Source organism: Salvelinus fontinalis, chromosome 14 (genome assembly GCF_029448725.1).
Source record: "Salvelinus fontinalis isolate EN_2023a chromosome 14, ASM2944872v1, whole genome shotgun sequence".
Classification (NCBI taxonomy): Eukaryota; Metazoa; Chordata; class Actinopteri; order Salmoniformes; family Salmonidae; genus Salvelinus; species Salvelinus fontinalis.
The window spans coordinates 48,899,024-48,916,412 of NC_074678.1; the positions used below are offsets into that span (position 1 = coordinate 48,899,024).

The 17,389-nt window shown below is 46.7% G+C and overlaps 1 protein-coding gene across 8 annotated transcripts in view; it reads right to left on the reverse strand.

Annotated features, from left to right (window-relative positions):
- LOC129811062 (dynamin-like 120 kDa protein, mitochondrial) overlaps window positions 1–17,389 on the reverse strand; it is a 58,152-nt gene that overhangs the window by 9,318 nt on the left and 31,445 nt on the right. For all 8 annotated transcript variants that reach the window (XM_055862185.1, XM_055862184.1, XM_055862189.1 and 5 more), the window contains 6 exons: window positions 16,627–16,779; window positions 16,348–16,456; window positions 15,635–15,855; window positions 15,075–15,191; window positions 14,341–14,434; window positions 10,648–10,758 (listed from right to left, as the gene is read on the reverse strand). In XM_055862185.1, coding sequence (XP_055718160.1) covers window positions 10,648–10,758; window positions 14,341–14,434; window positions 15,075–15,191; window positions 15,635–15,855; window positions 16,348–16,456; window positions 16,627–16,779 — 805 coding nt within the window. The remainder of the gene's footprint in view (window positions 1–10,647; window positions 10,759–14,340; window positions 14,435–15,074; window positions 15,192–15,634; window positions 15,856–16,347; window positions 16,457–16,626; window positions 16,780–17,389) is intronic.

Sequence of the window (17,389 nt, forward strand, 5' to 3'; positions counted from 1 at the left end):
TTCAGCAGTAAACTGAATCTAAATCTAACCCCTGGTAGCCAATGTGCAGGGAAGACATTGAGAAAATCCACCATTTCATCTGTTCAAAAAACTAAAACAAAAGAGAAGACTTAAAACAGACTGCTCTATTTTTACCATGTGAGGGAGGAAGTGTGGTTTTCCTATTACCGCATCCTCTTATCTGAGCCGTGGACAGCTAACAGGGGCCTAAGTGTGTGAACAGTAACGGTGCAGTCAGACAATGCGTCCCAAATGGCATTCTAATTCTCTATATAGAGCACAACTTTTGACCAGAGCTCTATGGGGCCATGGTCAAAAGTAGTACGCTACATAGGAAATTCGGAGACAGACGGTGTCTTGAGTGACAGGAGGATCTGCAGGAATGGGCCCCTCGGGGCCCTGCTGGGAGGGAAACAGACGGTCGGAATCCTCACTGGTCGCTCATCTGTCCCACATCACGACTTTCTACACTTCCTCTTTTCCCACCGAGCACCAGGGACGTGTCTCAACACTCCTCAGAGGCTTCCATTCCTCGTAACCTTTTCTTGATGATCACTGATAGGTGACAGGTAAGGTTGTGTAAACGTGTCCCCCAATGGTCTGAAACAGCTTCCATTGCCCTTTACTTCTTTCACACACATTAGTGCTTTCATTTGTTGCTTTTAGTGGTCTTGGAAGAGGCAAGGAGACGAGGGTATATGAGTATTGAGACAGGGCCTGGGAAAGGCAGGTCCAACAGCCTACTCTTTCTCTTTCTGGCTGAGTCTCTGACAGGGTGGACAGTCTCCAAAAATGTCCCCTGCCCCTCTATCCTCCACACACTCAGGCAGAGCAAGGAGAGATTTACAACCATCCAGGGACTGCTGTTGCGGGCCTGTGAAACAGATGCAGGGGAATAGGGGGATGTGGTAAGAGCGCGGGGTCACCAAAACACCAGGGACGTGTCGGCGGGAGCGTGGACAGCCCGCCCTGGCGCCCAGCCTCAGCGAGGAAGGAGGGGACAGGGGGAGGAAAGGAGAGAGGGATGAGGGAGGAGGTTAGGAGGTCGTGAGTGGGAATGGGAGCGGCTGGCTGGCCGGGTGTAGGGAGGGCCTCTGATCCAGCTGTTGGGTTGACGGAAGTTGTTTCCTCCACTGGCTGTCAGGGAGGGGTATAAACAGTCCTCTGTTAGAGAGGAGGGGATTGGGGGGGGATTGGAGACCCACATGTGCTTTTAACATCAGCCATGCTCCCTGTTCTACGTAAAAAAACATTTAAAAAACACACAAATATGTGTACGCATGTGTTGCGTGTGAGCTTGTGCATGCCGTGTGCGTGTGTGCGTGCAAGAGCCCATCCATGGCCGGGAGTTTGGTGTGTGTGAGAGAGTTAAGACAGGAAGAGAGCTGGCTGCAGATGAAAGGAAAGACAGAGCAGTATGTTTTAAAGCGGCGTTATGACAACTCTAAATGTAGTGTTTGTCTACTCCCAGCCCCGGAGAAAATGGACAAGTTGGCCCAGAGTCAATCTTTGATGTTTCCTCTTTACGAGAAAATGTCTAAACTAGCACTACAATTAATGCCAGAGTCTGAATCCCAAATGGCACCCTATTCCCTATGTAGTGCACTACCTTCGACCAGGGCCCATAGGTCTTCCCATTTGGGGCACAGTCAGAGGATATACACCCAAGAAAAGAAAAAAAACTCAGCTTTGAAAATACAGCCACTAACGTCCATTTATGATAAAAGCACTTCTTTCACCATCTATTTGTCTATGTGAGGACATGAGGGGAAAGCCGACAAAATGCTTTAAAAAAAACACCAAATTGATGTAGAGGAGAGTAAAAGCTTAACCTAAAGGGGCAGCCAATTCATTTGCCAACGCATTCAAACGCAACGGGGCCCTTGAGAGCAAGAGCAGCATCAAATGGCCCCTAAATGATTAAAGGGACAATTCAAAATCTGAAAAATCAGACAGTGGTCATCCCGCCACTTGTTCTGGTAAAACGGCTGAGGGATTGAGGATTGGCAATCCGCTAAGGACAAAAAAAGTAGCTCCAAATCAAACATATAGCCCAAGCATCCTCCCATGTAAAACGCAACAGTGTGATGAAATGTTGCTCCTTAGGAATCCAAAACCTCAGTACATAAAACGAATGGACATGCTACATCGCTCCATATACACGCAACAGACAAGTGCCATCTTGTCGTACAGCAGATGCTTATGCTTCCTCTAAGAGAAGAGAGCAAAAAGATAGTGTGTGTGTGTGTGTGTGTGGGGGCGAGCCATTTCTGCGGTGACCTGCCGCCCAGAGCAAACACAGTAAAACCTTGCGCACACACACACACACCTAATACTCCTATACGTCTTCCACTACCGCAGGAGGAAACAATCACTCCAGAGGAAGAGCAGCTCAAAGGAGAGGAGGGAAGGGGGGGAAAAGAGAGACAAAGGGGATAGAGGGAGAAGATGTGAGATGGAGTAGTGTGTGAGGGCATTCCACGGAGCAGGTCCAGACAACCTAGAGTGCTATTGTACACACACACACACACAATACCAGTACTAAGCTCACGGGGAGAGTTAGAAAAGACCAAGGGATGAAGGTGAAGAGAAGTGCGTATGGTGTGTGTGTGGTGTGTGCGGGAGCACTCCGCCTGCCTGTGTGTTGCAAGACACGCGCTCTCCATCACTGTGACAAGCTGCATAAACACCCGCAACTTCCCTTTCAGGGCCACAACTTCATGACATCTGAAAAGCAAAGACTTATGCTTTCAGAGAGGAGGAAGACCATAGCTGGTGGCGTTTACACAGCACATTTTCTCCCATCCTGGGAGTCAAAGGGGCGTGAGTCTGTCACAAGGCAAAAATGATGACGGCGAGAGAGAGATGGGGAAGAGGGAAAGAGATAGCAGGGGGGGGGGTGGAAAACAGAGCAAGGGTTAAAGAGAGGCACGTAGACAGAGGGAGAGTGTGTATTATTGGGTTGTTGTAATTGAGTTGTGTATTACTGGAATTAAGGCAGCAGCCCACATCCAGTCAGTCGTCTCCTGACGGGCCTGCAGTTCCATATTAGCACTGGGCTCCTTTCCAGGGAGAGAGAAGAGGAGGCATCCTGCCAGGCAGCTGCTCTGGCCTGTGGTACGCTCCTCTTCTCTCCCCCTCACAAATGCACGCCCCCCCCCCCCCCCCCCCCCCCCGTACATACACACACACACACACACACACACACACACACACACACACACACACACACACACACACACACACACACACACACACACACACACACACGTCGCTTCACCTCCACACACCCTGCACCACCGTTAATACTCCTACGATCCGCCTCCTACACACACACCTCCCCCGTGTGAAACCTGAGTGGCACTGGGCTCTACCCGTCTGCTGCGAGTAGGGGCAAATCGCTCTTAACACCAGACTGCCCCAGGGAGCACATTTCTGCCTTTGTTAAGAGAAGTGTGTCTCCCCCCCTTCCCCTCAAAGCACGCTGCCAGGTGAGGCTCAGGTCGTTTTGAGCAAGAGAGAGAGCATTGAAATAAAGTTTCCCTGCCATCCATTAACGAGATGACCCCTGGCCTAATATCTTTATGAGGGGACGTCCTCTCCAGCCTTCAGATGACGATTGTGTAACACCGTGTTCAGTTTCTCTCTCTCACACACACACACACACACACACCTTCCCACCCAGCTAAACTGGTGGAATCTCCTCCTGTCGAGTCTTGCAGGGGGAGGGGCCAGACAGCACACAGGTGTGTGAGAGGAGGCTCACGTCGGAGTTCAGCCAGACATTAAAAGACGTTCACTTGTATCATGTCTAATATCGCCACTAAATACATCAGCTTGATATGTACTATTTACCAGGAAAATGTATTGGATCTCGTTATATCATAGATGGTTAAAGACGATCCTCAGATGACTGTTGGATATTCCGACTAGATCGAGAGCCTCAAATAAATTTTGCCCGGGGCCTGCATTTGGCTTTATGGGCCTGTAGTTTGAGAATAGATGGAGGGTAGAGTGGCATCCAGATTTTCATACCGTTCCTGTACCATACCGCTGTATACGGTATTACCGGCAGTGCACACAAGCGCCGCCATTTCTTTCCAAATGTAAAAATAAATAAATCATAATACACATATTTAAGAAGCTGTAACCAAGAAGCTTGATCTTGCAATCTAGCCACTAAGCTAGCAAGTTAGCAAACCAAATGCATAGCTGGAGCCCTGAGCTGGTGATCAGTTATTTGGCACATCTCAGATAGGGCTCCCGAGTGGCGCAGCATCACTACAGACACCCTGGTTCGAATCCGGGCTGTATCGCAACCGGCCGTAACTGGGAGTCCCATAGGGCTGCGCATAATTGGCTCAGTGTCGTCCGGGTTTGGACGTCATTGCAAATAAGTATTTGTTCTTAACTGACTTGCCTAGTTAAATAAAGGTTGAATAAAAAAAATGATGCTTCAAAACATATACGTTTTTAAAGAGGTATTAAAATCATACCGTCTGTAGTTAAAAATACCCCAGTATACACGGTATACCACCCAAGCCTAATTGAGGGGAGAAATGGCAAAAAATAGCCTAACTTTATAGAGAAGACCAAATTTCCAAGTTGGACTTCGACACTTAGTCTTGTGGCTGTGCGCTGAGCCGTATCTCAGAGCCCAGTAGAGTCTATCTGGTCATTTAGAGTGATGGGCTCCACTGCCCTTCTGAGACCTCCAGGGAAGCATCCCAAACGGCACCCGATTCCCTATATAGTGCACTACTTTTGACCAGGGCCCATAGGAAATAAGAGTGCCATTTGGGACACAGCCCCCTCTAGCACACATCTAGGTCTACATTGCTGACAGGCAACCACCTCCGCGCTGTCAGAGGGCTAACCAGCACGATCCTCAACTCTTACCGCATCAAGACTGACAACCGTACATGAATGGACTGAACCCATTTGACCTAATGTAGCTAGGGCCTTAAAAAAGTGCTTCGCAAACTGTAAGGTTGGAGCGCAGAAGCGTCAGGAAAGTTCCAACGAACGTTTGAGTTCAGGAGCACCATGGCCCAACGCCTTGTTACACAAGGTAGTGTAGTCTATACCCGCTTGATAGTGTATCCTCCATCCCTTCAGAACCACTATCCTCCTCCTAAACAGCTTCTAATAAAGTGAAACTACACGGAAAATCAGCCTCTACTTCTGAAGCGTCCCTCCTCCGTGGTCCCTCCGAGTGACAAAAGGATGTCGGAGGAGGAGGACAAGCCCAGGCAGGGATACTCTCTGCGGGTTGTCTGGCTTGCAGGTAACCTCCCTTCCGTCTCTGGAAGTGTGCAGCACCTGCAGCCATGGGCAAAGTCAACAGGGTGCGTAACCATTGTGTTCCCAGCCCCACCACCCTCCCTCATCAAACACTCTTGGAAGGAGGAGGATGTCTGCATCCCAAATGGCAGCCTATTCCCCATATAGGTCTAGGAATTCCTCTACGGAGAAGCAGAGGATGAAGAGAGGAGTGTTTTCTCGTTTATTCTATTCTTCTCCGTTTCCCTTCTGGTGGTTTGGGGAGAGAATATGACCCCCATAGGAGGAAGTGAAGGCAGCCCCTTCTCAACTCAACCTAACAACTGATGTGTGTGTGTGTGTGGATGCGCGTACATGCGTCCGTGTGTGTGAGTGAGAGAGGGTGTGTCAGAGAGAGAGAGTGTACATGTGTCAGTGCTTCCCCGAGGATTGTTTTCAGCAGCAGTGGCAAAAGTAGTGGGTGGGTGGGGGGGGGGATGTGGTCACTTCTGCTGACTTGTACTCTGTATAACTTGTCACTTATCTTAAAGGGATAGCGCGAGATAATTCAAATAACAGTCAAATGAATTTTCAGATACATTTTAATGTCTTTTTATGCAGTATGAAGGGAGTTGAAAGCAGTTTCGTGAGCTATTGCTAACTACGGACAATGAAAGGAACTCTATGGAAACAGCTAGCGTTCTGGTTGTTCACTTACACTTCCAGTTATTGTGCTAATGCTAGTTTGCAGCTAGCAACTAGCATGCTAGATATCCCTTTAAAAAGCAGAAATATTTGTAGTGGCGGCAACAATTTAGCAGCCACAGGGTTATAGGCGAAACGCGGTGTGTTTGTGAGTGTGTGTTGTGTGTGTGTGTGTGTGTGTGTTTTGAAGAAGGGTCATACAGTCAAAAGAGAGGCGTGTATGTGTGTTTAAGGCAACACCTGAAATGCCAGTCTAGCCGGCAAACACAGATAGGAGCCAGACACAGCAACAACCATAGCATAGCTTCAAGTGGAAAGAGCCGTCAATGCACACACCTTTAACAAACTAAACTGAGGAGGAACAACCAATAGGCTAGCGTGTGTGTGTGCCCTGATTGGTTGAGGGTACCCAGCACCCTCATTTTTTAACTGTGTGTATGTGTGCGTCATGGTAAATGGTGTGTGAGCACGCATGCACGTGTGTGTTGGATACAGAGAGGACAAGACCCTGGCAGGCTGGCAGCACGCCTCTCCCATGCTGCTCCACTAATGCACTTAGCAGGGCTTCACTAAATAAGCAGGCTACTGTAGTGTGGACGCCTCAGTCTGTCACTACACAATAGCCTGTTATTATGGACCGCTCTCTCTGCCTACCAACAAAGAATGACCAACACTGAGCCAGTTAGCAACGACCCAAACACACACACATAAAAATATAGGCTACTGTAAATGCCCACACACTACAATACAAGATAGCCACAACCCCAACACACACTCTGTCAACAGGCCTGGACTTGTCTTTATTGCAATAGTCCTCTGTATGACTAACGGTCAGTTCCCGGGGGGTCAGAGTGTGTGTGTATCCCGGCCAACAGCATATGAATTCTCTCCCAGGGTCTCCCGTTACCACGGTGTCCGGCACAAACAGAGAGGAACAAGGCCTAGTGACTCATTGCAGCCCCACTGGCATACAGGAAAGAGACACGACTGTGACTATGCCTGCTCCTCAAGGGTAGGTATCGTATTGACCACGAGTCGAGACAAAAGTACATGTGAATACGCACAGAAACACATATGGTGCTAACAGACAGGTATGTTGTTGACCACGAAACACACACCTCTGAATATGTATGAAATCATAAACGGATAGAAAATGGAGAACTAAGCTCACGCACACACACACCCACCCACCCAAGGAGGTGTTTTTTAAATTCACACACGCTGCAACCTCTTATCTTTTCCCTTTCACTCCTAGGTCTGCATCCCAAATGGCACCATATTGCCAATCAGGGTTGCCTAGGCTACTTTGAAACAAGGTAAGACTTAACTCATAAAATGAAGTAAAACATTTCAGGGTTCAAATAATTAAGTAATAAAAAACTGAAATACCTTATTTACATAAGTATTCAGACCCTTTGATATGAGACTCGAAATTGAGCTCAGGTGCCTCTTGTTTCCGTTGAGCATCCTTGAGATGTTTCTACAACTTGATTGGAGTCCACCTGTAGTAAATTCAATTGATTGGATATGATTTGGAAAGGCACACACCTGTCTATATAAGGTCCCACAGTTGAAAGTACATGTCAGGGCAAAAACCAAGCCATGAGGCCGAAGGAATTGTCCGTAGAGCTCCGAGACAGGATTGTGTCGAGGCACCGATCTGGGGAAGGGTACCAAAAAATGTCCGCAGCATTGAAGGTCGTCAAAAACACAGTGGCCTCCATCATTCTTAACTGGAAGAAGTTTGGAACCACCAAGACTCTTCCTAGAGATGGCCGCCCGGCAAAACTGAGCAATCGGGAGAGAAGGGCCTTGGTCTGGGAGGTGACCAAGAACTCGATGGTCACTCTTACAGAGCTCCAGAGTTCCGCTGTGGAGATGGGAGAACCTTCCAGAATGACAACCATTTCTGCAGCACTCCACCAAAATCAGGCCTTTACGGTAGAGTGGCCAGAGGGAAGCCACTCTTCGGGCAAAATGCACATGACAGCCTGCTTAGAATTTGCCAAAAGGCACCTAAAGACTCTTAGACCATGAGAAACAAGATTCTCTGGTCTGATGAAACCAAGATTGAACTCTTTGGCCTGAATGCCAAGCGTCACATCAGTAGGAAACCTGGCACCATCCCTACGGTGAAGCATGGTGGTGGCAGCATCATGCTGTGGGGATGTTTTTCAGCGGCAGGGACTGGAAGACTATTCAGGATTGAGGGAAAGAGGAACGAAGCAAAGTACAGAGAATCCTTGATGAAAAGCTGCTCCAGAGTGCACAGGACCTCAGACTGGAGCGAAGGTTCACCTTCCAACAGAACAACGACCCTAAGCACACAGCCAAGACAACGCAGGAGTGGCTTCCGGACAAGCCTCAATGTCTTTGAGTTGCCCAACCAGAGCCCGGACTTGAACCTGATCGAACATCTCTGGAGACCTGAAAATAGCTGTGCAGCAATGCTCCCCATCCAACCTGACAGAGCTTGAGAGGATCTGCAGAGAACAATGGGAGAAACTCCCCAAATACAAGTGTGCCAAGCTTGTAGCGTCAAAACCAAGAAGACTCGAGGCTGTAATCGCTTCCAAAGGTGCTTCAACAAAGTTCTGAGTAAAGGGTCTGAATAGTTGTGTAAATGTGATTTCATTTTTATTTATTAATTTGCTAAAATTTCTAAAAACTTGTTTTTGCTTTGTCATTACGGGGTATTGTGTGTAGATTGATGAGAAAAAAAACTATTTAAATACATTTTAGAATAAAGCTGTATAACGTAACAAAATGTGAAAAAAGTCAAGGAGTCTGAATGCTTTCCAAAGGCACTGTATATACACAGTATCAGTCAAAAATGTGGACACCCTACTCATTCTAGGGATTTTCTGAATTTCTTTACTATTTTCTAAATTGTAAAATTCAACATTGTAGACATCAAAACTATGAAACATATGGAATCATGTAATAACCTAATAAAAGTGTTAAACAAATCAAAATATATTTGAGATTTGAGATTTTTCAAAGTAGCCACCCTTTGCCTTGATAGCGTTGCACATTCTTGGCATGGTCTCAACCAGCTTGAAGAGATGGAATGCATTTCAATTAACAGGTGTGCCTAGTTAAAAGTTAATTTGTGGAATTCAAGGCACACTTAACCAGAATCTTCAGCGATACACCATCCATCTGGTTTGCGCTTAGTGGGACTATCATTTGTTTTTCAACAGGACAATGATCCAAAACACACCTCCAGACTGTGTAAGGACTATTTGCCCAAGAAGGAGAGTGATGGAGTGCTGCTTCAGATGACCTGGCCAAAATCACCCGACCTCAACACAATTGAGATGGTTTGGGGTGAGTTGGACTGCAGAGTGAAGGAGTGCTCAGCATACGTGGGAACTCCTACAAGACTATTGGAAAAGCATTCCTCTTGAAGTTGGTTGAGAGAATGCTAAGAGTGTGAAAAGCTGTCATCAAGGCAAACAGTGGCTACTTTGAAGAATCTCAAATATATATAGAAAAAGTGCTTTCCCTATTAATCTACAATGTAGAAAATAGTAAAAATAAAGAAAAACCCTTGAATGAGTAGGTGTGTCCAAACTTTTGACTGGTACGGTATATTCAGATGGGTCATATAGTGCACTACCATAGTAAAATGATACTATGACCATGTTGAAAGTTATAGACGCACACGCACTTAGAGGTGGCAGGCGCTGTCACTTTGCTTACTCTGTTATCAGTGTGTGTGTGTGTGTGTGTGTGTGTGTGTGTGTGTGTGTGTGTGTGTGTGTAAGAGCAAGTCTGGGCTTGTCGACTCTCCACTTGGCCGCTCCACATATTGCTGTGTTTAAATCAGCAGAGCTTCTTACCAGAGAGCAAGGCTGGGCTAGTAGACATGACAGGCGGCGGGCAGCACACTTACCTAAATGCTGCTGCCAGACACTCTCTTTCCCGCTCTTTTGCTTACCACCTCCTCTCCTGAGAGCAGCAATTAAAGTCTCAAGTCCCAATGAGAGATGAAAGAGCGAGCGAGAGTGTGTGTGTGAGTCTGTCCATACGCACATGCATTCACGTATCATGAAGTAGAGAGCGTGTGTGTCTAAGTTCCTAAAGTGTAAGGTCATGTAAAAATGTGTGTGTCCAGAATGCACATGCGTGTGGTGGGGGGGTATACAGTAAATTAAGCTACGCGGTGGTCAGAGCGGGTCTAAGACTTCAGTGGCACGAAGCAGACATCCCACTGTTAGCGGTCAATCCGTAGCAGTAACAGACACGGGATAGTCAAGCGCTGACATATGGTGAATGAGAAGACTTCACCTTTCCTTTACCACCACTGCCATCTAGTGGCGTCTGGTACGTTGCAAAACCACACGGTCGTCAAATCGGCGAAAGAGAAACGCACAGCCCAATCCATCATATTCAAAACAATATTTGTTCTACATAAATATTTGTTCTTCCACTAGGTACCATAATATAAGCGCTCTATTTGTTAGTAAGGCATAAACAGGAGGGGCCACAAATGTGACTGTACCATTCTGGTTAAACCGAAGTGTGTGTATGTAGCTGGTGTGTGTGTGTGTGTGTGTATGTAGCTGGTGTGTATGTAGCGTGTGTGTATGTGTGTGTGTGTGTGTGTGTGTGTGTGTGTGTGTGTGTGTGTGTGTGTGTGTATGTGTGTGTGTGTGTGTGTGTGTGGTGACTCACTGAGGTCCTCTGCCAGCTGTACTCTGCGTCCGGTGATGAGGTGAACCTTCCTCTCGTTGTCCTCCCCAAAGTCCTCCAGCACCTCCTTCACGTTCTTCTCCAGGCGCCGCACTGAATACGTGAACACACACCACAAAAATGTCAGACATCAAAGACACAGCAAACACAGACCTACAAAGAGTCTACAAAACATTAAGGACACCTGCTCTTTCCATGACAGACTGACCAGGTGAAAGCTATGATCCCTTATTGACGGCACTTCTTATATCCACTTCAATCAGTGTAGATGAAGGGGAGGACACAGGTTAAAATAGTAGTAGGTGGTAGTAGGTGCCAGGAGCACTGGTTTGCGTTAAGAACGGCAACGCTGCTGGGTTTTTCACACAGTTGCCCATGTGTATCAAGAATCATCCACCACCCAACGGACATATACATATATATATATATATATATATATACCTAGGAATATGGAGCAAGTGCTCTTTGAACAAGACAGTTGAGCTTAAAATAAGGCTGAGTGACATATCAAAATAATTTGATTAGCTCAAATCTATATGTTGTTTTTATGAGCGGTGATGTTCTAATGTCGTCTTTTTGGTCTCGTCTCCTTCGTTCCGTCTGCGCTGTGTGCACCTTCCCACTTACACCAGATATCTACATAATGAGGAGATGCTCATGTCTCCGCCGTAACAATGGGAGTCGTTGTTCCAAAGGTGGGAGGGCAAGCGACAAGCTGAGGTCCAGAATAAGTCCATAGAAACGCATTGGGGTTATTTTGGACAGAATGAAACCTCTCGCGTCACCTCTTCCTCTCGGTTCTCACACACAGCCCCTACCACTGCCACTCACGTCAACAAAGATCTCCTACAAGCGGTTTCAACTCGCTATTTGCATTTGCTATTTGGTCCGACAGAATAGATCATATGGACACTGGAACACAGTGAGACATTATTTTACTGTAATAAAGGTTAGCCTTTCTAATTATACCATTTTTATGTCTCAACTCCTCAAATTGCGTGCTGAGCGAGACACTACTAAAAACGGGAGTACCAATGAACATCGACTCCGTTTGTCGCGCACGGCATTGCGGTATCACTTACTGCTAGCAGCATTTTAGCCTCAGACTGTTACACCAGGTGTCTCGTCTGTCTTATAAATGTACAATAATCACAAAGAACAATTATATAAGGAATTGGCAAGACGTCTACATTCGTAGAAATAAGGTACGCCTCTTGATTTCAACATGTGAACAATGTAGACCGGATAGCACGCTGTTCAGACAGCTGGAGACGGACTGTATGTGTTCATAGCAACTCGACTGTTCTGCCTTGTTAGCTAGCGAGTAGATTCAAGTCGGCTAAACTTCAAATAGAAAAGATCGGCTGGCTACTCACTAGCACGTGGGCTTGTGCTTGAGATATTGTTCATGAGACCCGTGTTAACTTGCAACAAGAAGTTACTCATTATTAGTGAATGTATTATGCATGGTTCTTTTTAAATTTGGAACAGAAAGGGCATTTTCATAGACCTGAAAGCCATTATATAACTACATTATTAGTGCGTCTGATGGTTGGGTAAGGCATAAAGTACATACGGAAAGTATTCAGACCCTCCTTTGACTCAATCTACACACAATACCCCAGAATGACAAGGCGAAAACCAGTTTAGACATTTTTGCAAATGTATAAAAAAATAGATACAGAAAAACATGATCTATATACGTTTTCAGACCCTTTGCTATGAGACTCGAAATTGAGCTCAGTTGCATCCGGTTTCCATTGATCATCCTTGAGATGTTTCTACAACTTGATTGGAGTCCACCTGTGGTACATTCAATTGATTGGACATGATTTGGAAAGGCACACACCCGTCTATATAAGGTCCCGCAGTTGACAGCGCATGTCAGAGCAAAAACCAAGCCATGAGGTCAAGGGAATTGTACGTTGAGCTCCGAGACAGGATTGTGTCGAGGCACAGATCTGAGGAAGGGTACCAAAACATTTCTGCAGGATTGAAGGCACCCAAGAACATAGTTGCCTCATTCATTCTTAAATGGAAGAAGTTTGGAACCACCAAGACTCTTCCTGGAGCTTGCCGCCCAGCCACACTGAGTAATTGTGGGAGAAGGGACTTGGTCAGGGAGGTGACCAAGAACCCGATGGTCACACTGACAGAGCTCCAGAGTTCCTCTGTGGAGATGGGAGAACCTTCTAGAAGGACAACCATCTCTGCAGCACTCCACCTTTATGGTAGAGTGGCTAGACAGATGTAAAAAGCACATGACATCCCACTTGGAGTTGGCCAAAAGACACCTAAAGGACTCTCAGACCATGAGAAACAAGATTATATGGTCTAATGAAACCAAGATTGAACTCTTTGGCCTGAATACCAAGCGTCACATCTGGAGGAAACCTTGTAGCGTCATACCCAAGACTGTAATCGCTGCCAAAGGTGCCTCAACAAAGTACTGAGTAAAGGGTCTGAATACTTACATAAATGTGATCGTTTATTTGTAGTCATTTGCCAAAAAAATGCAAACCTGTTTTTGCTTTGTCATTATGGGGTATTGTGTTTAGATTGATGGGGGGGTGGGGGATAATTTAATCAATTTTAGAATAAGGCTGTAACCTAACAAAATGTAGAAAGAGTCAAGGGGTCTGAATACTTTCCGAATGCACTGTACATTTAACCTAAGTATAATTTCACGAGCTCTGAATTCAATAGATTATTGCTGTCTGTTTGAAGTGCAGTGTATTTGACCTTTAAATTGTAGAATCAACTTATTTCGAGAATACATTTGAAAAAAAACATGATATACTGTGAAGTCTATAAAAGTTTTAGACATGACTTTTAGGCCATATCGCCCAGCCCTAGCTTACAGCACATCTGGTTCCACCGTATAGCTCAGCTAGTGGCAATAGCTGCATCCCAAATGGCACCTTATTCACTACGGGCCCCGGTAAACAACTACGCACTAGGTCAAAAGTAGCGCACTATGTAGGGAATAGGGTGCCATTTGGGACATGGGCTATAATTCTTCTGTGTCTGCTACCTAGCTCCCCAGTACACCGTAGCTCACTCAGACAGGGTCAGACTGAGGGCAGACATTCTCCGTTCAAACTCTATGACTCAACGGACTGTTCACCGTCCCTCTCATTTGAACCAGTTAAAGAGTTATAAAGCCTTCAATTTCAGGCCGGTGGGGCCGGTATGCAGCTGCCTGCCTGTATGCCCTAGTGAGGGCTTGTGTGTTGGCAGACTGAGATGGTACATGACAATAATATTGACCATGGGCGGTTGGTTCTGCCCTGCTAAGCCCCAGTTCCTTGTAGCTCAGTCTTGGATGACCCCGCCCAGTTCTGTCTAGCCCCAACGTTAGCTAACTCATGATAATCACGCTAGCCATGAAGCCTATGCTGGCTTGGTAATCTCTGCAACAACGAACACAAGAAGTCTGTTCCACTGGTTTCCAGTTTGAGTTCCACATTTTGTAACGGCTGAAACCCTAATTCCCAGCCCTATACCCCGGTCCCAGCCCTACACCCCGGTCCCAGCCCTACACCCCGGTCCCAGCCCTACACCCCGGTCCCAGCCCTACACCCCGGTCCCAGCCCTACACCCCGGTCCCAGCCCTACACCCCGGTCCCTGCCCTACACCCCGGTCCCAGCCCTACACCCCGGTCCCAGCCCTACCCTCTGTGTTGGTTAGCTGCTGTCTGAGTGTGTTGGCTGTGATCAGCAGCATCCTCTGGATCCTCCAGAACAGCACTACGTCATTGCACTCCAGCTATGGAAGAAGAGAAACAAAATTTGAAACTGAGACAGGGTAGAAGTTACACGCATGGTTTTTACTGCAGGCAGGGGAAAGGGTGGTGTAGACCGATGGACAATGGACTACAGTCCAAAGGTGCGTTCAACAAGGGAAATAGTTCGCAAACGTTATCTAACATACGATGACACGTTCCATTTATTTTATGTTAACTGCAGTGTCAATGCAACAATGCTGCGTAATACATTCTTCAGTCAAACTGTTTTCATTATGCAATGCAATTTTTGACTGAATGCGCGTGCAACAACAGTTCAACATTCACCTTTTGCTTCCACTTTGGTCAAGTCTGCGCGTACAATTTGATGCATACGTTGGATATATCCAACATATGCACCACACAGAACACATCGAAGACTGCCTCTGCAACGCTACCGGCAGATTCCGTTGGAAACGAGCGTCCTTCCGATTTAGGCTATTACATTTTGTGGCTTCATCGTAACATTTGGAACGGTCATTCAAATCGTTCAACTGGAATTGTTACTATGGTAACATGTTCGCCGAAACGGAAGCCTTGTCGAATTCACCCTCAATGTGTCTCTGAAATCTTAGTTGAGAACAGCTACCTCTGGCAGCTTACCTTGGAGCCTAGGGCACTTACCTCCGAGTCGACAAAGTGTCTCTGGTAGTAGTAGAAGCCTCGTCTACACAGGTTACAGTGCTGCAGGGCCTTCTGCAGGAAGTGACGTCTGTACAGTTGGTGCCATGTGTCCTTGATCTGGAACACAGGAAGTAGTAGAGGGCCAGAATGCGAGAGGGACAGGCTATGCTTCATGGTGTCTTGGGATGTGGGATAGTGTGTGTGTGTGCATCTATATACAATTTTATTTTAATTAACCCTTATTTTACCAGGTAAGTTGACTGAGAACACATTCTCATTTACAGCAACGACCTGGGGAATAGTTACAGGGGAGGACGAATGAGCCAATTGTAAACTGGGGATGATTAGGTGGCCATGATGGTATGAAGGACAGATTGGGAATTGATATACTTGTGTCTTTGAGTACTCATCTATCAGTAGTGATCTGAAAGCACAACTTCCACCTGCCCAGTTCCTCAATAAATGCATACGTACTTATTGCAAAGTTATTACATGCATTACTCCACTGGAGTTCCTAAGAGTTGTGACCAGAAAATGTGACCAGAGTTGGTCTCCCTCACCAGGGCAGGGTCCACCTCCACCCCTCGGCCCTCCAGGTTCTTGCGGACAGTGGTGACCTCGTCGTTGGCCAGGTAGGCCGTGTGGTCCTCGTGGAGCTTCAGCAGGCGCTCCAGCTCGTTTCTGGTTTCGTTGCGGGTGTGCTGCTCGGGCGAGCGGGTCTTCCAGCTCATCCAGCGCTGCTTCCAGTCAGGACCCACCATGTCATTTATCACAGAGTCCGCTAGGAGACACACACACAGGTCGTAAGATCGTAGTATTAGAGGTAGTGTAGAAGTAGACCGGTGCAAAGAGGGAGGGAGAGAGGAAAAGAAATTAGGTTTTTCACGATACCAATATCGCGATCCTCGGAAGTATCGCCGTAAGAAAACAAAACATAAAGCGGATTTCATTTCTTGAGGAAAACAGTCCCCGTGTTAGAAACAAACAGCATTATGTCGTCACCTCGAGTCACATTTGTTTATTTGGCAAGCTATAGCACCCACAATTTTACATAAAGTAGCTTTTTAATAGGACCATAGTCTAATTCCTGTTTCCGCCATGGAAAATTTGGTGACGTAGTACAGCGATTCTGGTATCGTGACAACCCTAACAGAGATGGACAGGTGCAGAGAGAGGGAGACACACACACAGCAGCTACACAGTCCGTGAAAGATCAAGGAAGGGGTTGATTGTAAAGGCGGTAAGCCATGGTGAAGGTGGGTGTGTAACCCACTGTCTTTGAGGCGCGCCTGCAGGGTCTCCTCCATGAACTGGATGGCTGCGTCCCACTGGGGCTTGTCTGTGATGGAGCGGTCCTCCAGAGCATTGTGCTGGATCACCCTCTGACAACCCACACAGACAGGAGAACGGACATTACGCACAAGGGAAGACCGGAAACCTGAACGTATAATAATGTTTGCCTGCTGTATATGTGCTTGAATATGAGAAAGAGAATTGCAATGTCAGTCTTTTTACTGTGTGTGTGTGTGTGTGTGTCTCCATGTTTAAGTACCAGGCTGTCCATGGCCCTCTCGTTCCACTTGTGCCTCTTGATGCTCTCGTCCTTCACCGCCTCCTTGAGCTTGTCAAAGATGTCGTCCTGGTCCTTCCCTTTATACTCGGCCATAAAGCGGGCGAACTCCTCCTGCAGCGTCTCCCAGGCAACCTGGGAGGGAACAGAGAGGAGAGGATCGGGCCTTGTATCAACACAGCACCACGGCCGGCTACAGAGACAATGCCACAGTATCCGCATACCATTACTGTCATACCAATCAGAACGGTCACAGACTTAGTGATTGCGAGGAAAACTCAAATTTGGAACAAAAAGGACATAATTGACTACCACAGTAAAACCATCCATCGCCAATAATAATACATTTGTTTCCATCACCTGAAATAATCACAACAGAGTCCTGACGAGACACAAACAATTCCTTATGACATTTACAGTGCATTTGGAAAGTATTCTGACCCCTTGACTTTACCCCCCCCCCCCTCATAAATCTAAACACAATACCCTATAATGACAAAGCAAAAACAGGTTTTTAGAAATGTCCGCAAATGTATATTTCATTTTTTTTTTACTTTACTCAGTACTTTGTTGAAACACCTTTGGCAGCGATTACAGCCTCGAGTCTTCTTGGGTATGACAGTACAAGCTTGGCACACCTGTATTTGGGGAGTCTCTCTCATTCTTCTCTGCAGATCCTCTCAAGCTCTGTCAGGTTGGATGGGGAGCGTCGCTGCACAGCTATTTTCAGGTCTCTCCAGAGATG